Source organism: Littorina saxatilis, linkage group LG10, assembly GCF_037325665.1.
Source record: "Littorina saxatilis isolate snail1 linkage group LG10, US_GU_Lsax_2.0, whole genome shotgun sequence".
In the NCBI taxonomy this organism is placed as follows: Eukaryota; Metazoa; Mollusca; class Gastropoda; order Littorinimorpha; family Littorinidae; genus Littorina; species Littorina saxatilis.
The window spans coordinates 30,042,236-30,067,981 of NC_090254.1; the positions used below are offsets into that span (position 1 = coordinate 30,042,236).

At 41.4% G+C, this 25,746-nt stretch overlaps 1 protein-coding gene across 2 annotated transcripts in view; it reads right to left on the reverse strand.

Annotated features, from left to right (window-relative positions):
• The window catches only part of LOC138979014 (ubiquitin carboxyl-terminal hydrolase 48-like), an 89,208-nt gene that overhangs the window by 46,758 nt on the left and 16,704 nt on the right, over positions 1-25,746 (reverse strand). For both annotated transcript variants that reach the window (XM_070351828.1, XM_070351827.1), the window contains exons 7-13: positions 22,336-22,460; positions 19,769-19,877; positions 19,164-19,297; positions 15,753-15,835; positions 11,320-11,508; positions 10,703-10,819; positions 6,594-6,718 (exon numbers count right to left, since the gene is read on the reverse strand). In XM_070351828.1, the coding sequence (XP_070207929.1) occupies positions 6,594-6,718; positions 10,703-10,819; positions 11,320-11,508; positions 15,753-15,835; positions 19,164-19,297; positions 19,769-19,877; positions 22,336-22,460 (882 nt within the window). The remainder of the gene's footprint in view (positions 1-6,593; positions 6,719-10,702; positions 10,820-11,319; positions 11,509-15,752; positions 15,836-19,163; positions 19,298-19,768; positions 19,878-22,335; positions 22,461-25,746) is intronic.

A 25,746-nucleotide genomic window follows, 5' to 3' on the forward strand; every position in this document is an offset into this window, starting at 1 on the left:
TTCAGTTTGGTGCTTAGACATTGAAAGTACTGACCCTGGTAAAAGGGGGAGGTAACCGCATGAAAAGTTCATGACCTATAACATAGTCCATTATGGTTACCTCCCCTCGGTCTACTGCGCATGCGCGGCAAAGCTGACCGGTCTAGTCATTCTCCACTGAAAAACGAATCCTATACGGAAACATTAGCGGGGAGGCTGGGAGGGAATTCCCTATGTGAATTGGTAAGTATATTAATCAACTGGAAATTTATTATTGAAATTTCCAATTAAATTACATATTCTTACTCAATTCACATAATAGCAGATTGCTACTAAAGGTGGAGGGCAACTCACCCTATGATCGTGCCAGTATTTGACCAGCCATTACCATCGCTGGTAGGGAGCTGCTGCCGACTTGACTAGAAGTTGAGGAAAATATCCTCGGACCCCCAGTATGCTGCGTGGAGTACCTCAGCGAGTCTTCCAGACTTGAGTACAGCTTGCAAAGCAGCCCAAGCTATAGCCTCATGGGTTCTGGCTGTGCGCGTTTGAACGTGAAAGGTTCCAAGGATGTGGTCACAGAACGTGCCAAAGACCATATGAGTGTCTCAGAGAGGGAAGCCAACTCGAGTGAGAAACGGCCTGTCTCATCCACGGCAAGGAGGCTCTCTTCAGTGCAGAGTAAGACTCTATTTTTGGCTATAGTGTAGCCTATGCGATGGTAACCTTTGTCTGTCTGTGCATATGTATGTATGTATGTATGTATGTATGTATGTATGTATGTATGTATGTATGTATGTATGTATGTATGTGTGTGTGTGTGTGATAGAAACTTTAACATTTGACTGAACACCGAAATACTAATTTCACCTGGTTATTATTCAAGCTACATCTTCAAAGTATTGAAGCAATGATCAACATTTCGTTGGCATGTGTGTAGTTAAAGTGTGTATCCATAGAAAACGGGTGGTGGGGGGTTTTGGGGGGGTAAAAGCAGGTGACTGGTTTGTGTCGTGTGTGGTATGTAGACCAGGTCAGGGGTCAAGATCAGGTAAGGTCGCGTGAAGGATTGTGGTATAGATTCTCTTTTCAGTTCTCACCTCTGCATTCGCCGATTTGGGGAAGACGATTTCACATTGTTCAGTTTCTTAGCTCCAGAAAAATAGAAAAAGAAGATACCAAAGGAGATTTCCTACAGTTTGATCTGCACAGCGTTGTTTCCAGTGTCTGCGCGAGGAAGAGCTGTCGAAAGCGCAGTGTCGATCTGGAAGTCGTGTCCCCGGTAAGTACAGACAGATCTAGTGTCTCCCACTCTTACAACGTGTCACCTAAGCTTACTGATAATCCGTTTTGTTTAATTTCTTTTTATTTCAGCAGACACGGATATCAAACACAGTGCTAGGCAGTCACCTCTAGTGAAATGAGTTGATCTAAAGTGCCTGTAATGTTTGGATGTCTTTGTTCTTGGTTCGGTTTATGTGAATTTCAAGACTTGCAGTAGAGTCTCAAGTTTGCTCTGCCCGTATAAAACTGTCCACCATTTATTTGAACATGCAGATATAAGGAAACGGAATGAATCTGTTCTCAAAGTCAAAATTATTACGATTTTGCCTCAGTTTCAAAACATGCTCTGTCAAGGTTCTGTCTGTAAAATTTGGTACCTTGCAACAACTTCCTTAAATTTGAAAGACAGTTTTTGAATGCTAGATCTACCTAGATCTGTATCGCGTTTCATTCCAGACTCCTCTCTTTGATTGTACTGTTCGCTGTTTACGCACTTTCTGTAACGTTTGGTAAACTTACCTTGCAACAGCTAATTCCTTGTCTTTGTTGGCATTTTTTTTCAAGGCAGCACAACGTAAGATAGCTTCTTTTGGACAGCAGGTAGATTGCGAGTTTTGAGACAACGACAGTCGTCCAAAGAAAGCTTGCTGTGGAATTTTGTTCTACATAATGGTACATGTGATTCTGTATCTTTATGCGGTTAATGTTAATGTTTTTTTTTTTCCTCTGTTGGTTTCTTCCTCCTGAGTTGATCGTTATCACTCAAACAAGACCATCAGAGAGTACCTCAGTTGCTCCTCAAAATGGACTGTGAATAGTGTGTTGACTGTGTTGAGCGTCAGAATTATTTTAAGAACCAGGCTGCTGCCGTCAGTTGACATGTTTCGCATATTGTAGGGTTCCCATGCTGCATAGGTAAAGTGGCTTGTATAACCCGACTATTCGGTATCAAAACACTGTTTATATTTGTGTAGGTTGTACCTGTAGTCATCACAACTAATCGCATTTTGTCTTTTGTTTCAGAAAGGAGGATAAGCTACAACAAGATTGACGCTATGTCAGACATGCCCCAGCCACATGACGACTTCCGAATTTAGATCTACTCGGCATGGTGACAAGTCTTGATGAAAAGTATAAGACTGAGGACAGCAGTGGAAAAAGTGGCCACATGGCAAGTACCTATTGCTTAGTGTCTGCAGTGCAAAAGACAGGTAAGCTGATGGTAGATTTCCAAATGAACACAGTACCCGCAGATCTACTGCTGATTTACGACGGGCAAGCTATAATCCAGGGCAGAGATCACTGCAGCCTTTTAACCACCTCTTCATTTGTTTCAGGAAAGGACGTCCTTACAAATTAACATTACAACTCTCTGATACAAAAACATAGTGCATAGTGTACTCTAAACAAGAAGTTGTGCTACCACAGGAACATCCCGATAATTGAGTGGGACAGGATTAAAAAGCTTCCTAGGGCTGCAGTGAGGAAGTACACAGTTTTTCTGTCATTGACCTTAATAGCTTTCACACACCCAGTATATGAGAGATAATGATCTGGTTGCCAAGGACAACATGTCACTGGACAACATCATAGACTTCGGAGTGCGAGGACCAGGGAAAATAACCTCATATGAACCTGTCTGAGTGTGACCATCGTGACGCCCATATAATAATGCAAACTTTTATAGCGCTATTCTAGAAAAATGTCTACTCTTAGCGCTTTACAATACATACATCGACCAAGCATACTATACACGCACAGGCAAAGAAACCGACCAAACATAACCAACAAACTATACATGCACAGGCAAAGAAAACGACCAAACATACAATACACGCACAGGCAAAGATAACGACCAAACATAAGCAAACATACTATGACCAAACATAACCAACATACTATACGCGCGCAGACAAAGAGAACAATCAGCACATGTAATAATTACTGACATAATTCTTATCTTTAATTCTTAGTCGTATGACAATTCCAAGAATATATTATCTTGATACGCAAGCTCTAGGGTAGGTTAATGATTGTAGATAAGCTTTGCCATGATAATTATGCTGATGCAGTTTAAAAGTGTGTATGTGTGTGTGTGTGTGTGTGTGTGTGTGTGTGTGTGTGTGTGTGTGTGTGTGTGTGTGTGTGTGTGTGTGTGTGTGTGAGAGAGAGAGGATTGCACAAGATCTTCAGGGACAACTACACCAACAACAAATACAGTCGAACCCACTTAAAACGAACACGCTAGTTACGAATTTTGACTTATAACGTATTAGTTTTAATTTCCCAACTGAATACCTCTTTCTTCATGCTTAAAAAAAATGCTTAAAACGAATTCTTTATAACGAATTTATGCTTATAACGAGCACTTTTTGGATTCCCAAGCATGCATAATGTCTGTAATTTACTCACGCTTATGACGAAATCTTTAAACTCGTCCCGAGATCGACATATCATGGGAATTTGAGAAGTTTGAATACATGTGTCAAAGTCTTCCCTTGCGTCGACTGCTTGAACCATTGCTCAACCGATCACTGAATAAAGTTAAACTGATTACACTGTACTCACAAAACAATTTCAAATTTAGAATCAAAGTGATTGATAGCTCAGACACTGAACATGAATGACTGACTGACGTTTATTTCCTTCGCGAATACCAAAAACGAAACATCAATGTTTAGAACGGAAGCCATTGCCAAAAAATATAGATGCCAGAGTGGTTTCCCTTGGACAAGGGAAACCACACTCTCAACGTTTGCGTTCGCCGGTTTGCGATAGTTTATCAGTCAGTCAGTGCTTTCGATTTGGATTTGAACATCATGTTGCAACAACAACAAAAAAACTAAATTGGCCAAGGTTTGCTACCCGTCGCCAAGGTAAGTGATTCCGGACAAATGATAGGAACACCGCGAATGTGGATAGTGTCAGTGTGTGCGTGTGTGTGACCAAAAACGTAACAACTGGATGAAACATCTGTGTGCTCACTCTCACTCAAACTCAACAATCATCACTCAACATGAGACACACATGAACATGTAACTGAATATGTCACTTTATTGTCTAAACGTGAAGCAGCATGAAAGTTGCGAAAGAAACAAATTGAAACACCATAAAATGTACAAGACTTAAAAAAAATAAAAAAAAATAAAAAAAATCAATCAATTTTCTTAATACGAATTTTGGTTAAGACGAACTTTTTTTCCGATCCCCAGTGATTCGTCTTAAGCGAGTTCGACTGTACAGTCATTTTATCTGTTTGCCTTCTTTTGAAAATTATACATGGAGTAGATATGATGCGTTAGTTTTAACTCTGTGTGTGTGTGTGTGTGTGTGTGTGTGTGTGTGTGTGTGTGTGTGTGTGTGTGTGTGTGTGTGTGTGTGTGTGTGTGTGTGTGTGTGTGTGTGACGGAGTGATTGAGTTTGTGTTACTGTTTGTCGATTTCTTACGGGAGCCTTGAAGGCTTCGCCTCTTGTTCTTATAGCCGTCAGACCGCAGAGTGGACAGTTCCGGTGTAACCGGAAGAGGAGCTCTTGGTAGAGCGAAAGTGTCAATCAGATTCTTAGGCTTGGCGCTTAAGCGTGGCGTACGCGGGCCTGAATGGGAGAACGGCGCGGCCTGCTGCGGAGAAGCCAGCCAGGGCTGTGCAGCGGCGGGAGCTTTATCGTGGGCTGTGAGTAATGGTAGCGATTACCGTGGATTACTGCGCAGCACTCCTGCCAATTCAAAGGCAACGGAAGGAGACTCTTGAAAACGGAAGTCCGAGTCGCTTTCCCGCGATGGCATGAAGTCATTCACTGCCGAAGGTGGTGGTGCAGCGAAGCTGGTAGACACCGACACTCCTTCCTCGAAATAACGCGAAGTGACCTCCGCAGCCAAAGCTAGAGTAGCCTGTAACTTGGTTGGAATTCGAATGTTGGTATCATCCTCCATGAAAGAGGAAGAATCACCAACATCCTCATCGCTTTCCTGTCTGTCTGTGTGGTCCTTTGCCAGAAGTACGTCAGTATCCCACCTAGCAGACGAAGCATCGGCCGAAGCCGGAAAATGTTGACCTATGAAACCGGAAGTATGACTACGTCTACTCTGACGAGCCTCTCCCGAAAACGCCGCAGCGTTAAACCCGAGGGGCGCTGCAAAGTTACGAGTCTCACGCGTGGCCGCCATAGCACCACTGACGTGAGGCATCGTTCGATCGACATTGTGAAACTCGCGCGTGGCCGCCGCAGCACCACTGACATGAGAGTTCGCACGATCAAAATTGCAAACCCCACGCGTGGCCGCCGTAGCACCACTGACGTGAGGATCTGCACGATCGAAATTGCGAACCTCACGCGTGGCCGCTGTAGCACCACTGACGTGAGGACTCGCACGATCAAAAACAAGACGACCCTCTTCCTGAACCGCCGCAGCGGAACCGGGAGTAGTCGACGACGCTCACTGGCGAGTAAGCTTATCATCTCAGTCTTAAACAAAGCAAACATGGATAAAACTTCATCTTTCTCCAAGTTCTTGTTTGGAACTGGGGAAGAGTGTTTAGTTTTGGTCTCCTCGCTAGCGGTGGAAGGATTGTCAATGGGAACCTGGACAGATTCCTTCGATGCTGGATTGTAAACATTCACTACTGTATCAGATCTTAGCATAGTTTTAGACTTCGACTTCGAACTTGATTTTGCCTTCTTGCCCGGCGGAGGACTAACAGCGGGCACCTGCTTGGCAGAGCTCCTAGCTTTTGTCATTGTCAGCCATTGTTTGTTTACAACTACTCACGTTGAGTGTAAGCAACAAAAATTTTGCAAGAAAGACAAGGCGAAATTTTTACAGAAAAAACGTAAGAAGGAGCGCTCTCACCAAAAAGCTGTGAAGCTGATAGAAGGTTCCTCAATGGCCTCAAATCCTAAGGCCGGTGGCTTAAAACAAGCCGTAGTACAAAAAACGTCCTGTCACTACGTGTTGAAGTGAGAGAATGACTAGACCGGTCAGCTTTGCCGCGCATGCGCAGTAGACCGAGGGTGGGGGGGGGGGGGGGGGGGGGGTAACCATAACGAACTATGTCATAGGTCATGAACTTTTCATGCGGTTACCTCCCCCTTTTACCAGGGTCAGTACTTTCAATGTCTAAGCACCAAACTGAAGTTAAATGCTATTATGTGAATTGAGTAAGAATATGTAATTTAATGGGCGATTACCAGGTAGGTACAAGCCTGTCAGAATCTAAGCAACATGTAGTTCTGAATACATGTAGTTCTATCTCAGTATTTCTTGTTTGTCTATTATTGGAACTTTGCTTCAAGTGATGCTGATCGACCCAGTAGCATGGAGATGTACAAACCTGGGTCAGGGCGATGTCCTGGATCCAGTCCTCAAACTTGGCGTTGTCCTTTTCAACGTAGGCCTTCACTGCTGCTGGAAGGTCCTCCAGATTCTCTGCGGGAGCCTGAGGCTCACTCGCCTGTCCTGAAGGCAAGAGAACTCTCTACCTCACTCACCACTCTACTAGTTGTTTCCACTCACCACTCTACTAGTTGTTTCCACTCACCACTCTACTAGTTGTTTCCACTCACCACTCTACTAGTTGTTTCCACTCACCACTCTACTAGTTGTTTCCACTCACCACTCTACTAGTTGTTTCCACTCACCACTCTACTAGTTGTTTCCACTCACCACTCTACTGGTTGTTTCCACTCACCACTCTACTAGTTGTTTCCACTCACCACTCTACTAGTTGTTTCCACTCACCACTCTACTAGTTGTTTCCACTCACCACTCTACTAGTTGTTTCCACTCACCACTCTACTAGTTGTTTCCACTCACCACTCTACTGGTTGTTTCCACTCACCACTCTACTGGTTGTTTCCACTCACCACTCTACTGGTTGTTTCCACTCACCACTCTACTGGTTGTTTCCACTCACCACTCTACTGGTTGTTTCCACTCACCACTCTACTGGTTGTTTCCACTCACCACTCTACTAGTTGTTTCCACTCACCACTCTACTGGTTGTTTCCACTCACCACTCTACTGGTTGTTTCCACTCACCACTCTACTGGTTGTTTCCACTCACCACTCTACTAGTTGTTTCCACTCACCACTCTACTAGTTGTTTCCACTCACCACTCTACTGGTTGTTTCCACTCACCACTCTACTGGTTGTTTCCACTCACCACTCTACTAGTTGTTTCCACTCACCACTCTACTAGTTGTTTCCACTCACCACTCTACTAGTTGTTTCCACTCACCACTCTACTAGTTGTTTCCACTCACCACTCTACTAGTTGTTTCCACTCACCACTCTACTAGTTGTTTCCACTCACCACTCTACTAGTTGTTTCCACTCACCACTCTACTAGTTGTTTCCACTCACCAAACACTGTGCTGCTTTAAAGATCCCACTTTGTGAACTTTTCTGTTCTCATTTCTGTCACAACGATTCAAGCTTATCCTACTTTACATCTCGCTGTCGTCCTGGAATTTTGCGTAAATCGATACTTGACGAAATTGATGTTTTTGTGCTTTAGATCTTTCTCTATGAGAAATATTCTCTAAAATATGATGGACAATACATAATATAACATTCTTTTATCTTTCTATCCATACCAGGTACAAATATAAACACTATTTCATAATAAAAATTAAGTAGATGTGCAACGCCAAGGCACTGCATACCCCAGCGAAAGACAAACCTCTCTCTCTCTCTCTCTCTCTCAAACACACACACACACACACACACACACACACACACACACACACACCCAAGTTACACACGTACACACATACACACTCACTCACACGCACTCACTCACTCTCTCACACACACTTTACTGTACACACAAAACACACCCCCATTAGCACATATAGACAGACGGACATACACACCTTTACAAACAAACACACATACACACATACACTTACGCACACGCACAAACACAAACCAACCCACCCACCCACTCTCTCTCTCTCTCTCTCTCTCTCTCTCTCTCTCTCTCTGTCTCTCTTTATCTCTTATACAAACAGACACACACCCACACAAACACACACACAGACACACACACACACATTTACATACGCACGCATGTACGCACGCACACACCCACAGACACACACACACACACATTGACTCACACAAATCTCATACACACAATACACACACTCATACGCACATACACGGTTGGCCTAGTGGTAAGGCGTCCGCTCAGTGATCGGGAGGTCGTGGGTTAGAACCCAGGCCGGGTCATACATAGTGGGTGCTCCGCCTGGCGGCTGGCATTATGGGGTTAGTGCATGCTAGGACTGGTTGGTCCGGTGTCAGAATAATGTGACTGGGAGAGACATGAAGCCTGTGCTGCGACTTCTGCCTTTTGTGTGGCGCACGTTATATCTCAAAGCAGCACCGCCCTGATAATTATGGAAACAAACAAACAAATACGCACATAGACAGACGGACACACACACCTTTACAAACAAACACATATACACACTCATACACACACAAACATACACACAAACTCATGCACACACACATTCACACACACACACACACTCCGGTTGGTCCGGTGTCAGAATAATGTGACTGGGTGAGACATGAAGCCTGTGCTGCGACTTCTGTCTTGTGTGTGGCGCACGTTATATATCAAAGCAGCACCGCCCTGATACGGCCCTTCGTGGTCGGCTGGGCGTTAAGCAAACAAACAAACAAACACCCACACACACTGTACATACGCACGCACACACACACACACACACACACACATTGACTCACACAAATCTCATACACACATAACACACACTTATACGCACATAGACCGGCACGGTTGGTCTAGTGGTAAGGCGTCCGCCCCGTGATCGGGAGGTCGTGGGTTCGAACCCAGGCCGGGTCATACCTAAGACTTTAAAATTGGCAATCTAGTGGCTGCTCCGCCTGGCGTCTGGCATTATGGGGTTAGTGCTAGGACTGGTTGGTCCGGTGTCAGAATAATGTGACTGGGTGAGACATGAAGCCTGTGCTGCGACTTCTGTCTTGTGTGTGGCGCACGTTATATGTCAAAGCAGCACCGCCCTGATATGGCCCTTCGTGGTCGGCTGGGCGTTGAGCAAACAAACAAACAAATACGCACATAGACAGTCGGACACACACACCTTTACAAACAAACACATATACACACTCATACACACACAAACATACACACAAACTCATGCACACACATATTCACACACACACACTCTCTCTCTCTCTCTCTCTCTCAAACACACACACACACACACACACACACACACACAAACACACACACACCAAGTCACACACACACACACACACACACACTCACTCACATGCACTCACTCACTCTCTAACAAAAAACTTCATACACACAAAACACACACCCATACGCACATATGGACAGACGGACATGCACACCTTTACAAACACACATACACGCACACACATACACTTATGCCCACACACACACTTACACACACACGAGTACAGACTCACACACACACACACACACAAATACACACACACCACACACATACGAGTACAGACTCATGCACGCGTGCGCGCACACACACACACAAATACACACACACACACACACACACACACACACACACACACAGTAACACTAACACATGTGCACAAAATGAACACAAACACACACACTGCGCGAGAGAGAAAGACTACAGGGAGGCATGACGTCATGATGCATTAATTGACGTCAAAGACTTTCGACCGTGACGTATTCTTCTTACGCGAGCTTTATCCATAGACTACGGAATTTCTACCCGTCCAAAGCGGCCTAGGGTGGCGTTTGCTGAAAAAATGGGGGCGCCTATTTTACCCACCGTATTTTTGTTAGTATGGTCCCCATTTTTGGTGAACTTCCATCTCCAACTGTAGCACGTAGCCGGGCACAACGAATCCTTCTTTATCATGTATTATTCGGTGTGCACATTTCTCAAATCGATTACAGTATAGCGTTCACGGGATACCTCCAGCTTCGCTGGGATAATCAGTTTTTGCCTTTTGCTGAAAAGCTGTCTTAAATGAGTTACGCCATAATTCCATGACAACATCGATCTGTAACAAGGACTATTAAGAAAAGTGAAATCTGAATGTGATTCTGTATCTCTATTGCCAAACTACAGATGTAATATTGTGCAACAATGCTGCAATCTCTGATAGTGTATTAATGCTGCACTGTCTGTATTTCATGCTAATATATGTACTTGCAAAACAGGCTGCTTTTGAAGTAACATAATCTTTGGAACTACCAGGGACGCATATTAATAAAGCATTAACCAGTCATATAAATCTCAAATTCAAAGACAACGGCTTCAGGATCTATGCAGCAACTCAAGACTAAAAGCCCATTTCAACGGTAAGCATCCCTATCCCCCAAGCCATGGTCAAAACATGTGAGTGTGGAAGAAGTGTTAACATACCAGTCTCTGCTTGTTTCCTGCGAGAGTAAACCAACATGTAGGCATCGCGAGATGAGTGCACTCCCTTAGGACAGCGCTGAGCTTTAAGACGAGATGCCTCATCCAGCTCTGAAAGGTCTGCACAAAGAAACGTCAATTGCTTCTTTTAATTAAAGAGCAGTAGCAGGTAAATACTTATCATAATACATGCATGTAGACTGAGACCAAAGCATCTAATAAAGTAATGAACAGACTGTGAGGTACCTGGTCTGATAACTTACAGTTTAAAACATATTCCTTCATTCTCAAAGGTCAAGGAAATATCCTGACATAAACAGATGCACTCAAACTGCTTTTAAAACCTAACTATGTAAATTATGTTTATATAATGTCTCTTAAATTTTCAACTGTTAATATGTTTCAAGTTAAATTAAAAAAAGTTACCCAATGTTTGATAAATTGCATACAAGCTGCAAGTGTAACTGGTGCATTCTGGGAATATATGTATTTTTTCCAGTGAAAAATGCTGCCCTTTCTTTTTAAATGCTTGCTAGTTCAGCACCACTTCGACTTCTTTGTTTACAAGCAGTTATCTTCTCGCCAAAAAGCAAAGATCACTCAATGCATGCAACGCTAACCAGCAGGCATGATGTCCTCCTCTTTTCCCAGGTGGAGTTTGCTCCCTTTCATGGCGGCAATCTCCTCGTCATTAAAGCGATACCAGAGTTTGGATGGTGTGTCCTGGATGTGAGCCACATAATGTCCGCTATAGGCGCTGGGCCCGCGATGGATCAGCACTGCTGTCAGGTCATACACTGTTGTCATTGCTGCACAAAAGCATTCCATTTTACTGTATCTATGCTTCACAAAGAAAATACAAGTGTGGCAAAAATATGGAACATGACAGAAACTGGACAACAAGGCTCCAAATTTCAGGTGAGAAAACTGAGACAATTAATTTTATTTGGAAGTACATGGGGCCGGGGGTGCTCTGGTGACAGGTGGAGTAGTGAATGTACCTGTTCAGAATGTGTTAGTTTGCTCTTTCTTTTCTTTAAAGGCACATGTACTTCTAATTCTCTTTTCACACTTTTCATTGTGTCCAAGGAGATTTTCTTTGAATTAAAACAATGTTTACCAACAGAAAGGAAAATAAGCAGTTTGAAAGAAAGAATGTTTAGACAAATAATACAGGAAGTTACAGTTGTCTTCTCGCACACCCTTTTACTTGCAGCTTTTGAATGAATCATTTAATGCACAAGAAGGGCCACATGAAACTGCATCACTTGGACAAGCACTGATGCCATGGCTGGGCACATGCAGAAAACATGGGTTAGAGTGTTCTCCCCTGTGGTGTATGCAAAAGGATAATTTGCCAACTCACCACTACAGCAAGTTGACCAGATCAACCTTGATGAAGTAGCTCATGTCTGTGAGTCTGACACTGTAAGATACACTTCTGAGAACCCTCCACAAAACCATGCAAGCAGCATTCGCTGATATAGACGTGACTGATACCTTAATGGGTAGCTGATTGTGTCATTTTTCCCACGGATCAATACCATCATTTTACAACTTTCGCCAGTCGTCAGCCTGCCAGTTAGCTGTTTCTTCATTTCTCTTCAAATTTCTAAACGAACACGCTTGTGGATTCCTTAGAAATAGGGCCAGTGTCTATTTGTAAGTTATCTTTATGCAGACTGTTGCATTATGAATATTGTAATATTTCAATGCTAGTGTAAGATGCTCTCGTTTCACAAATTATTGCTATTATTGCAAAAATCCTGGTGATTAGGTGTTCTTAACATTTTTAAATTAGTTAATGTCATGGTTGAACATTTTGTTTTATTTCATGAAGAGGCCACTAGGCCAGCTCACTGTCAAAAAGTCGACTTCGGGTGTTCCGGCCGCCATAGCAGGCATAAGATGATAGAAGGCTGATAAGCGGTTGGGGAAAGTTGTAACCTCCAAGATTATCCGGTGTAGACAGAAAAACTTTTACGGGACCCTCATCTAGCGTGTGTAGTCGTCTGAACAACTGTATTTTCCAGCGGCTAGTATTCCAGTAGGGAATTTTTTTTATTAGCGCGTATCCGAACCAGAACATGGAAGCGACCTGCGGTGGTTTTGGGGCGCAGACTTCGTGTTCATTTTGACGAGCTATTGAGATTGGTTAAAGTGCTAGATTCTATCGTTTCTATTTCTTTTTTTGTTTGTCTGTGTGTGTTATTCTCAGTAGCAACGTGTCGAATTTGAGTCAAGTTTTAAAACGCACGTGTTCTTGCACCTAAATGTATTCATATGAAAATTTGCCGGCATGTTTTCATGTAGTCTGAGAATTGTGTTTATTATTTTGAAATCGACGTATTTTGAATGGATAAATTCAGTCCAACAGACACGAATAAAGAGCATAGTGCAGTTTCATGTTGGCATCTTCGCATTTGAAAGCAAGAAAGTCTGTGTACTCCACTCCTGACCCAAACTAACCCCCTCCTGATGGGTACACGTGCACCCAAGTTAACAGAGACTGTCATCACGCCTTTGCGGCAGTGACCTTTGTACCAAGAGCCGGACTGCTCTCTTATTGATTTTGGTGTGGTGAAAATTTGATGATGGTCTGTCCGTACTTTGCAGGTATGACCTGCTGTTGGGACCGAAAATTAGTGTCCGTGTCCACATTTTGCAGGTGTCCAGACCTGTTTACCCCAACACTTGACAAGAGTAATGGTTAAGTCAAAAAATAGTAATCTGATGACCAAAGTAGTAACCCAGTGGTTACTAACAACAATATTAGCAACACAACCATAATTTGAAGCACATTTGAAAATCGTAGTCTGGACTCAAATGGAGTATTTTTTTCCCCAAAAGCCCACAAAATAGTAATAAATTTCTCCAAAATAGTAAGGGAAAACAGGTCTGGGTGTCCGTTTAAGGGGGGGCAAATATAGAAGGAAAACACTCCGTGCCGAGCAAATGTGTCCGTACATGTCAGGTGGCCGCTCACGCCGGGGGCGTACATTGCAGGGACTGCTGTACTGCCATTTTAGCGGTGAAAATTATTACGCCCTACAAAAACAAACAATCAATAAAGTACATTTCGGTCAGTGTCAGTCACTGACTGCGATTCCCTTTCCTTTATTAGGTAAACGTCTTAGAAAATTCAAGGCGGAAAACAAATACATAACAAAATTTCATCAGCGATAGTTACAGATACTTGACCGAGGATTGCACTGTGGTCGTTATTTCGTTCTTATCACCGAGTTGCCGCGCGGTTCGAGCGTATTACTTGGGTATGAACTTTTATTTCAGAGCCTACCATTTCATTTGCCTTGTCGTTAAAAGTCAAATACACGCAAATAATTTTGAATATTTCTTTAAAAACGTTGAAATAGCATTGCCAGGTCAAGGCTGTAAGAGCGCTTTTGATGTAAACAAAGTAAGGAGCAGACGACGTAAGACTCAAAAAATATGTTTCCATTCAATTTTTCCACTTATCCTTTTGTTTTTTCTTTGTTTGGAACTAACATGATTTTCTCGTGTTTTTTTGGTTTTGCTTCAACTTTTAGAGTTGAGAACATGAGAGAATAGTCATAGATTGCTCGTTGTTTTAGCAGTGTAGTATGCAAGGCATTTTCATGTTACAATGTATGTTTTCAGCTCAGTGTCAGTACAGTATAACCTGTCAAATAAGGACACCTTTGGGACCAGTGAAAAGTGTCCTTATTCTGCAGGTGTCCTTATTTTACAGGTTCAAGCAAATGTGGTTGCGAAAAGGAAAGTGCTATATTGTATGTACATGTTTAAGAGTAAAAAAATAACAAGTAAAAACAGTCAAATACAGTATTTTATTAACAGTTGTAACAGAATCACTGGACCATTGATGGCAAAATGATTAGCACGCTTTGTTGAAATCCATTGGAAAACAGCATCATTTAGTTCCTCATAATCAGTTGCCTTCTTCGAAATCCACTTTTGATCTGCTCGACCGTCTCCCGATTCCCACAAAGCCATAATTTTTTCTCTGTCTATGCCGACTTTTAAAATCTGCGTCCTTCCACAGCCCAGTTCTTGCGCGATCGATCGGCATGATTGTCCGCTCTGCAGCTTTTTCACCACAGACACTCGTTTCGTTCCTTCCGCAACCTAGAAGCCATCGTGATTCATTCAAACTTCGGCAAAACGCGACTGAATGAGAATCTTCGATGTTGTTTACAAATGTACCGACTTCCGTCGAATACTTTCGACACATTTCATTGGCTATGAGGTTGCTGACCAATCGCTAATAAGCTTGTTTCAGTTTCAGCTCAAAGCCGACCAATCGCGATTAAGCTTCTTTTACCTCTCAAATCAAGCTTGCGAGAGAGAGAAGACAGACAATCGCAATGATGTTTGGAAGTTAAACGAACATCCTTTGTCCGTATTGAGCAGTTACACAATTTAGTAGAGACCTAAAATAAGCGTCCGCATCCGTAATTCCGAGGTGTCCGCTAAGTACAGTGATTTTAATGAAGGAAACGATCCGTGCCAATAAAGACTGTCCGTATTGTGCGAGTGGCCGTTAAGTCCAGTGACCGTATTCTACAGGTTTTACTGTACTGTCACACTTCAGTGCTGTCATGTTGCTCAGAGGGCGTGGCTGACTAAAGGCTGGTATCACACATTTGCCTTGTGTGTTTAAGTCTTAGTTCAGCATGATGTGCACTTTGATTGTAACATGCTTTCTTTTTTTATTGAGTTACATGCCTCTGAATTTAGATCTTTATTAAACGTTAGGTTTTTATGAAGTAAATACTTGTAGTTAATCATTGCAGTTATAATTTCACATGTGATGTGTTAGTCCTTACCATTGATGGGGGTTGCAGCCCACCGTAGAAGACGAAGAAGTCTACACATGGTTAAGCGAGTCAAGTAAAATATATAAATTCCCTTGCCTGAAATGTATTTAATCAAACAAGCGCCCACTTAACTTATGATTTAAAAGTTTAAGCACAGAACTTGACTCTCTCACAGGAGGTGATTTGGTCATCTCTGACATCCATGGCAAGAAGCATGAGCACCTGAGCTTATTTACCTGGCTGCTGAAGAAACTCGCTCATATCTAGCACATCCCCAAACTGTAAGTAGCTGTTGAGTTTTTTCTTGTGGCCCCTTTTCCTGCAAGCAAAACATAAGACATCTTGTCATGTATGCTTTATGGAAAATAAATGTTCTATATCCATCATCATTACTGCAATGGAAGCTTCCATAACCTCTTTACACTGTTAGTGCACTATTTGACTGCAATTTATGTTCCTTATAATTATGGTCAAACGCGTCATTTTTAATTTCAATATAAGGTACAAGGTGGTAAAGCTTTGGACAAAAACAGGGATACAATGTTGTAATCATCATGTGTCAAAATTCGTCAAAATTAACTTTACGTTTTATTTTTAGCTGCGCAGGAATCTTCAATTACCAACGTGAGGAAACAAAATGGAGAAAGAAAAGGAGATTTTTGACTGGCTCGATATAAAATCTAAAATCCCACCACATGAGCATGTTCCCATACCATCTCTATTAGATGTCATAGTCCTAAAAAAAGGATATGTCTTACATCATGCCCGTTTGCAACTGAAATACACCCAAAATAGAAACCTTGATCACTAAAAGTCTATCGTCTGCATCAAAGGTCAACGCTGTGCTTGTATCATGAGAACAATCTGCCAGGGATGATGATTGTGTACATTGAAGAGAACTCCTAATCAGGCACTTACTTTCTGTATTCTTCTCCTTACCTGTTGCAAGATCGTTACTTTTTTTTAACTTTAGACCAGGTTCACCAGATGTGAACATTGGCAAATCAGACAGAAACTTCATGCGGCACATAATCAATCGTTTTGCCAACAGAGCGACCTTGGCATTGTTGGTGACGTCAACTGTTCGAAAGAAAACAAATTGCAATTTCTTTTCTTCAAAACACGTCATTTTTGACTGATGTGCTGGTTCTCCAGATTGTTGCAGTATGAACCCAGTTGTGATTTATGCACAGATTAAAATAGAAGCTGAGAAATACGCAGTGACATCATCGGACTACTTTCCAGTGCGGCCTTGCCTTACAACACACATTTCCTGATGTCCTGTATGGGATGTCAATAGACGTAGCATCGAGTCCAAAAACAACAACACACTCCTAACTGAAAAAAAGAGTGTACTAAAATATTATACAATGTTTAATTGGGAATCTCTCACGACTTTCTTAGTTAAGTTGGGCACGGGAGGGGCGGTTCTCCCCACTAAACAAAGAAAGTTGCGAGGGATTCCCAATGTTAGCTAAAAAACAAGTTGCGTAAGGCAAAATTACAACATTTAGTCAAGCTGTGGAACTCACAGAATGAAACTGAACGTAGTCCGCCGCTAGTGCAAAAGGCAGTGAAAGTGACGAGCCTGTTTGGCGCGGTAGCGGTTGCGCTGTGCTTCATAGCACGCTTTACTGTACCTCTCTTCGTTTTAACTTTCTGAGCGTGTTTTTAATCCAAACATATCATATCTATATGTTTTTGGAATCAGGAACCGACAAGGAATAAGATGAAATAGTTTTTAAAACGATTTCGAAAATTTAATTTTAATCATAATTTTTTATTTTTTTATTTTCAGAGCTTGTTTTTAATCCGAATATAACATATTTATATGTTTTTGGAATCAGAACATGATGAAGAATAAAATAAAAGTAATTTTGGATCGTTTTATAAAAAAAATAATTTTAATTACAATTTTCAGATTTTTAATGACCAAAGTCATTAATTAATTTGTAAGCCTCCATGCTGAAATGCAATACCGAAGTCCGGCCTTCGTTGAAGATTGCTTGGCCAAAATTTCAATCAATTTGATTGAAAATTGAGGGTGTGACAGTGCCGCCTCAACTTGTACAAAAAGCCGGATATGACGTCATAAAAGACATTTATCGAAAAAATGAAAAAAACGTCTGGGGATATCATACCCAGGAACTCTCATGTAAAATTTCATAAAGATCGGTCCAGTAGTTTACTCTGAATCGCTCTACACACACACACGCACAGACACACTCACACACACACACACACACACATACACCACGACCCTCGTCTCGATTCCCCCTCTATGTTAAGGGCAGGTGGGCCAGTGCACTATGGTTTTTTTTAATTTCAATGTTTTATTTAGTTTGAATGTTATTTTATGAAAGTAATGAATAAACAATGATAAATGATAGTCACTTTTTGTATTTTGGGTTGCTGGTTTTTGTTTTACGCCACAAAAACAGTCAAAAACCGACAAAACTGGAGTACAGGGGGAAAATAATATTTCAGCAGATATGATTGTCACACTTCTAATTATTGTTATATTTTATCTTTCTGGGTATGCTCTAGGGGATTACGAAGCAGATTTTGATTGTTATATTTACATTTGGAGTTAGGGACATTTCTTTGTTACAACCGTAAAACTTTAGGGTAACCCCTGCAAAAATTTTGTTTGAAATAACCTGGTTATGACTGTAATACAATGGCAACAAAATCCTTTCGTAATCCCCCAGAAAGTGATATTCTGCACAAACGGCACAAAAAGTTATTTGCTCTAGCTAAATTACAGCCAGAGAAATCGCAACACCACAGATGCAACTGCCGCAAAAATGGCTGACATGAGAAAAACGACGTTGAAGATAAACTATTCAAGTATTGTCTTTATTGACACATAAATATGACACTTTAGACAAAAACACAGACACACATGCATTTTAGGTATGTTATGAGACCATTATCTGCAAAAAAATTTAAAAAAGGGTTTTGATCAATTTGTCCATTTTGCACTGGCCCACCTCCCCTTAAAACATTTACGTAGTCAAAACTTGACTAAATGTAAAAAGAACATTGTGTAATCTCTATGTACAGCTAAGTTTTGTAAGACAGATCTTTTCACTCTGTCTTTTTCTCTCTCAGTTTATAGCTCCCTCTGATTCATAACATGGATAAAACAACCCTCAAAGAATCTTAACAGTTATTGTGCAAAAGTTTCAGCAACAAAATGTGCATACTTCCACCATAATCCACTCCGTTTAAATTTATGACATATATTCAGCTGAAGCCACTTATGACAGGTATGAATTATTTCACTGCTTATTATATTGAAAAAAAATCTAAAACATGTTTACTTTTTCCAAAGAATGACATGGACTATGAACCCTCTGCTATCACTATCAGTGCACCTTTTGACAGCTCTGGGCAAACTTTCAACAACACAAAAAAAAGAAAAATAGTCTCCAGAACTCCTAATTCTTTGTGTGTAGATGTTTAGAATAGGCATGAAAACACAAAATAAAAAACAGACCAGAGAACAGAAAGCACTCCATTTTAACTGCATTTCCAAAACTTTCACAAATTCGCACTGTCAAGTTGCATATATGCAGTTTCAGCGGGACCACTATTATTTCTGCTGATTGAAGGATAGAAAGGCCGAGCAAAACATGACTTACACATCAAAAACAAATCTGAGTAGCTGGAGGTTGAGGACAGGCGGCATGGTCTGGAGCTGGATGAAGCGCACAGCGTTCTGCTTGCTGTCGCACACCCCACACATGTACTGGTTCTCCCCCTCCAGCTTCTCCTCCTGCACACACACTGTCTCTGGTCAGCCTCAGTCCATGGGTCGACAACTCGGTCAGATGTGCAAGTCTGGGGAAAGGGCCAGTCTTTTGACCAATTTATCAATGAGTCATTTTCAAAATCTACCAGTCATCTTCCGCTCCTGACCAGCACATCAGAAATGTAATAGGTTCCGTGATGGATTTTCAGCCACTTTTAATAATGTACCAATGACCAACCTCTGACGCCTAAAGTCCATCAGCTGAAGTGTTCCGTGTAAATTACTTAGTACAAACACATTACTATTTCAAGACGTTACAAACAGAAAACCCTCACTTCCTCTTCTTTCTCTTGACACCAAAACAAAAAGCACAAAAAAACAATACAATAAGTCGCCTGGTGGTGAGATATGTGCGTTATAAATTCTCGTATTATTATTATTATTATTAGTTCAACTCAAGTGCCACCTTTAACAATATTTGAGAAAGCTAGTGACCTGAAGGAAGTCCCGTAGTGACGACATTAAGGAGCTGTGTCCATGGATGGAGACATCCAACTCGTAAAATGTTGCTTCACGCCTTGACTTGCTGCCACATGCTTGGCACCTGAAACACAAGGAAAAGGAACAGAAGCAAAATAGACAAATAGCTGGGGAAGATTATTTTGTCCTGTCACTGGCTTTACAAGAAGGTGATTGTAAGAAAACAGCAACAAAATAAAATGTAATGTGCATAATATGTGCATCTATGCTCTCTGTCTCAAACTCTCTTCCCCAAGGACAATTGCCTTTGAAATAAATTACATTTTGACCGACAGTGAGCGCTAGTATAACACAAACGTGACTGTGACAGTGAGTAATATCTCAAAGTAGAGCTAACTAACAGTGAATGCTAGTTCAAAACTAAGCCGACTGACAGTGAATGCTAGTTCAACACAAAGCTGACTGACAGTGAATGCTAGTTCAACACTAAGCTGACTGACAGTGAATGCTAGTTCAACACTAAGCTGACTGACAGTGAATGCTAATTCAACACTAAGCTGACTGACAGTGAATGCTAATTCAACATAGAGCTGACTGACAGCGAATGCTAGTTCAACATAAAGCTGACTGACAGTGAATGTTTGTTCAACACAGAGCTGACTGACAGTGAATACTAGTTCAACACTAAGCTGACTGACAGTGAATGCTAGTTCAACATAGAGCTGACTGACAGTGAATGCTAGTTCAACATAGAGCTGACTGACAGTGAATGCTAGTTCAACACAGAGCTGACTGACAGTGACAGTGAATGCTAGTTCAACACTAAGCTGACTGACAGCTAGTTTAACACTAAGCTGACTGACAGTGAATGCTAGTTCAACATAGAGCCGACTGACAGTGAATGCTAGTTCAACAGAGCTGACTGACAGTGAATGCTAGTTCAACACTAAGCTGACTGACAGTGAATGCTAGTTCAACACAGAGCTGACTGACAGTGAATGCTAGTTCAATACAAAGCTGACTGACATTGAATGCTAGTTCAACATAGAGCTGACTGACATTGAATGCTAGTTCAAGACTAAGCTGACCGACAGTGAATGCTAGTTACATTTAGTCAAGTTTTGACTAAATGTTTTAACATAGAGGGGGAATCGAGACGAGGGTCGTGGTGTATGTGTGTCTGTGTGTGTGTGTGTGTGTGTGTGTGTGTGTGTGTGTGTGTGTGTGTGTGTGTGTGTGTGTGTGTGTGTGTGTGTGTGTGTGTGGAGTGATTCAGACTAAACAGTAAACTACTGGACCGATCTTTATGAAATTTGACATGAGAGTTCCTGGGAATGATATCCCCAGACGTTTTTTTTAATTTTTTCGATAAATACCTTTGATGATGTCATATCCGGCTTTTTGTAAAAGTTGAGGCGGCACTGTCACACCCTCATTTTTCAATCAAATTTATTGAAATTTTGGCAAAGCAATCTTCGACGAAGGCCGGACTTTGGTATTACATTTCAGCTTGGTGGCTTAGAAACTAATTAATGAGTTTGGTCATTAAAAATCAGAAACTTGTAATTAAAATTAGTTTTTTTATTAAACAATCCAAAAACAATTCCATCTTATTCTTCGTCATTTTCTGATTCCAAAAACATATACATATGTTATATTTGGATTACAAACAAGCTCTGAAAATTAAAAATATGAAAATTATGATTAAATTTAATTTTCCGAAATCAATTTAAAACAATTTCATCTTATTCCTTGTCGGTCCCTGATTCCAAAAACATATAGATATGATATGTTTGGATTAAAATCAAACTCAGTACGCTAAAAAGAATACAGATACAGAAAAGCGTGTTATCCTACTCAGCGCGACCACTACCGCACTATTCTGGCTTGTCGATTTCACTGCCTTTGCCACGAGCGGTGGACTGACGAAACTACGAGTATGCGGTCTTGGTGAAAAAATGCAGTGCGTTCAGTTTCATTCTGTGAGTTTGACAGCTTGACTAAATGTTGTTATTTCGCCTTACGCGACTTGTTCAACATAAAGCTGACTGACAGTGAATACTAGTTCAACACAAAGCTGACTGACAGTGAATGCTAGTTCAATACAAAGCTGACTGACAGTGAATGCTAGTTCAACACAAAGCTGACTGACAGTGAATGCTAGTTCAATACAAAGCTGACTGACAGTGAATGCTAGTTCAACACTAAGCTGACTGACAGTGAATACTAGTTCAACACAAAGCTGACTGACAGTGAATGCTAGTTCAATACAAAGCTGACTGACAGTGAATGCTAGTTCAACATAGAGCTGACTGACAGTGAATGCTAGTTCAACATAGAGCTGACTGACAGTGAATGCTAGTTCAACACAAAGCTGACTAACAGTGAATGCTAGTTCAACACAAAGCTGACTGACAGTGAATGCTAGTTCAACATAGAGCTGACTGACAGTGAATGCTAGTTCAACACAAAGCTGACTGACAGTGAATGCTAGTTCAACATAGAGCTGACTGACAGTGAATGCTAGTTCAACATAGAGCTGACTGACAGTGAATGCTAGTTTGACACAGAGCTGCACTTACCGTGTGACGTAGCAGTATGTGCCTGCAAACTGTTGCTGAACTATGTTTGAAGGCTGGCCTGGAGAGCTTTGCATTAAGGATCCTTCCAGTAACGACAGGAACAACTTCGAGAACTCCTGGGCATCCTGTATGCACACAAACAAACTGCTTTCTGGATTTCTGCTGCATTTAGAAGATGCAGTGTCAATTACATCCTTTGTGTTCTACTGTGGATACCCATGCCACGCCAAGGACAACCCAGTGCGTAGAGGTCAGTAACGTCACGACTGACGGAGCACCCCTTTTGTGACTCTGTCCTGTGTACCTAGTTTTGCATTAAGCCTGTTATGATGCGCTTTGCAGAATATAGTGAACTGTTTATTTTGTGCTGGTCTCCAGTGCAGTATACTGAGTTCTTTTTTCATTTCATGTTATGTTCTTGTGTTAGCATTAGGACAGATTGTAAGACTAAGACTTAGGTGTCTGCCTAAAAGCTTTATCCTAGTGTATGAAATATCAATCACTCCCTCATTATTACTGTCTTACTCCTTTTTCCTCAAGGAATCACATATATTTTACATAATCCACTCTCTTATCATCGTTTCAACCTATCTGGCCGAGCAACGATCGCACATAAAAATCTAAGCTGACATTTAATTTGTGTTCTTTTATTGAATTGTTCTATCCTCACTGCTGCTCTTGGCATTTAACTGTATAGATCTGTTGTCTATATCATATGTAAGCCCATGCACTTCAAAGCCTCTTTCGATAAGCTAGGTTTTAGTGAAAGCCTTTTTTTGTTTGTTTTTTGAATAAACATTCCAGAGCCTTTCTGCTGAGAATCTAGTATCACTAGCGTGTGCATGTGTACAAAAGATATCTGAACACCAGTAGAGAGTGTGCACAGAATGCCAACTGTGGGGGACAACATCTCACCACTCCCAGGGACCGTACTCACAGATTGGCTTTCCAGCCAGACATGCTAACCTGGCCACATCTTGGGTCCCTGGTTCTGCCATCGTCATTTTCCATTAAAATGGAACCCCCCTTTTAACACTATTGTGACCAGCACTGCCACGGCGTTGACGTCCTGCCTGCCCAAGCTTGCCACCAAGAAACTTACCAAAAATCAGTAACTGTAAAGAAATCTGTCTAGCAAGCTTGAATTAAGTCCAATCACCACCAAATTTTTTGTACTAATTAAAAAATGGATGCCCAGTTCAGTCGTGCTATTTATAAGTTTGTCACGCGATTTGTTTTAGCAAAGGGGGGGTGAAAGGGGGATAATTTGTGTTTTTTAACGTTTTTTTGTGTGTTTTCTTTTCCACTGCTTTTTTAAAAGTTATTTTTTAACAGAAAGTATTATAAATAATTTTATAACCAAACAAGGTGTAAAACCTATGAATTAGCTGAAATATTGTTAAAATTCTACACAGAAATAAGGAGACAGTACAAAGAAAAAAACAAGCAAATCCCGCATTCACTCACAGCATCCTGACTCAAATGAAACAAAACTGTGACACTCACCAAATGATGTCTAGGTAATCCATATTGAATATAAGTCACATTTTCACAACAAAGTCCCAACTGTACACCTATGAACATTTCCAAAAGGATTAGGACGCTCCAGCCATCCATTGTTATCAGTGCTGCCACGCCCCCCTTGCAACTACACATTCGAAGATTCATGCAGTACCACCCTAACACGTGTAGTTTGCCGACTCATACTAGCAACACTGAACAGGACTGTTTCTTCCTCAATATTACTGCTATTATCGCTTTCTTGAGGCGAAAACAACACGTCGGAATCATGATCTACAGGGTCCTCAAGATCCAACATCCGGAGAATCTCCTCCCGTGACAAGGCTCGCCTTCAATTCATTTTTTTTCTCGAAAAAACCACACAAATCAGGCTAATTTTACATATGGCGGAAGGGCACGCAAAATGTGTCAAGGGAAACAACTCAATTTACTGCAAGCTTCAAAAACCGGGAAGCAATCACGAGTCGTGTACCCTGTATGGCTGTTACTGATTTATAAGCGTCCCGTCCATGGGCGTGTAAGCGCTGTTACTGATTTATCAGTGTCCCGTCGCGAAAGTGTTAACAGCCCTTGTTAACCCGTGATTTGTAAAATGTAAAACATTTTATCATGGGGCGCGCCCCGCGATTTGTAAAATGTTTTACAAATCACGTAAATGCGCCCGATATTTTCTCGTCATCTCCAAAGTCAAGGAATCTATTAGATTGTTTTTTTCCATTACTTTATTGTCCCATCGCTGGGAAATTCGGGTCGCTTCCTCCCAATGGAAAGCTAGCAGCAACCGAGTCACGCTTCCCCAAAGTCAAGGGATCTATTAGATTTGTTTTCATTATTTTTTCATTACTTTATTGTCCCATCGCTGGGAAATTCGGGTAGCTTCCTCCCAGTGAAAAGCTAGCAGCAACAGAGTCGCGCTACCCCAAAGTCAAGGGACCTATTAGATTTTTTCCTATTCTTTTTTCATTACTTTATTGTCCCATCGCTTGGAAATTCGGGTCGCTTCCTCCCGGTGGAAAGCTAGCAGCAACAGTGTCGCGCTACCCCAAAGTCAATTGGGATCTATTAGATTTTTCCCCATTATTTTTTCAATACTTTATTGTCCCATCGCTTGGAAATTCGGGTCGCTTCCTCCCAGTGGAAAGCTAGCAGCAACAGAGTAAAGTCAAGGAATCTATAAGATTTTTTTCCCATTATTTTTTCATTACTTTATTGTCCCATCGCTTGAAAATTCGGGTCGCTTCCTCCCAGTGAAAAGCTAGCAGCAACAGAGTCGCGCTACCCCAAAGTCAATTGATCTATTATTATTTTACAATATTATTTTCATTACTTTATTTTTCCATCGCTGGGAAATTCGGGTCGCTTCCTCCCGGCAGTGGAAAGCTAGCAGCAGCAGAGTCGCGCTACCCCAAAGTCAAGGGATCTATTAGAATTTTGTTCTCTTTTTTGGTTATGCTAAAAATCGTAATATTTTACCTATCCGGCCCAACCCCACCACCACCACTCAGCATAGAGGCTCTAAACAACAAATGTTAATAATAATAAAAGGCATGTATTACTTTATAATGCGATATTTTTACATTTTTACAAATCGCGGTTTTAAGTTCGACGTAATTTGTAAAAAGTTTTTACATTTTTACAAATCACGGGTAAACAGCCCTTCCCCTTTCCCCCAAAATAAGGTGGACTCCCTCCCCTTTTAGACCCTCAAATAAATACATTAAAAATTGCTGTTCCAGTTTTATAAAATAATGCTCAAGAGAACATTCACGTTGGACTGATTGACACAAACTTGATTCTAATGTGACCTGAATCAATCCAATTAATTATTCAACCCTAAGAATATTTCACATGTACAAACTTGCACCACTCCCAACCTCCTTCCTACCACCA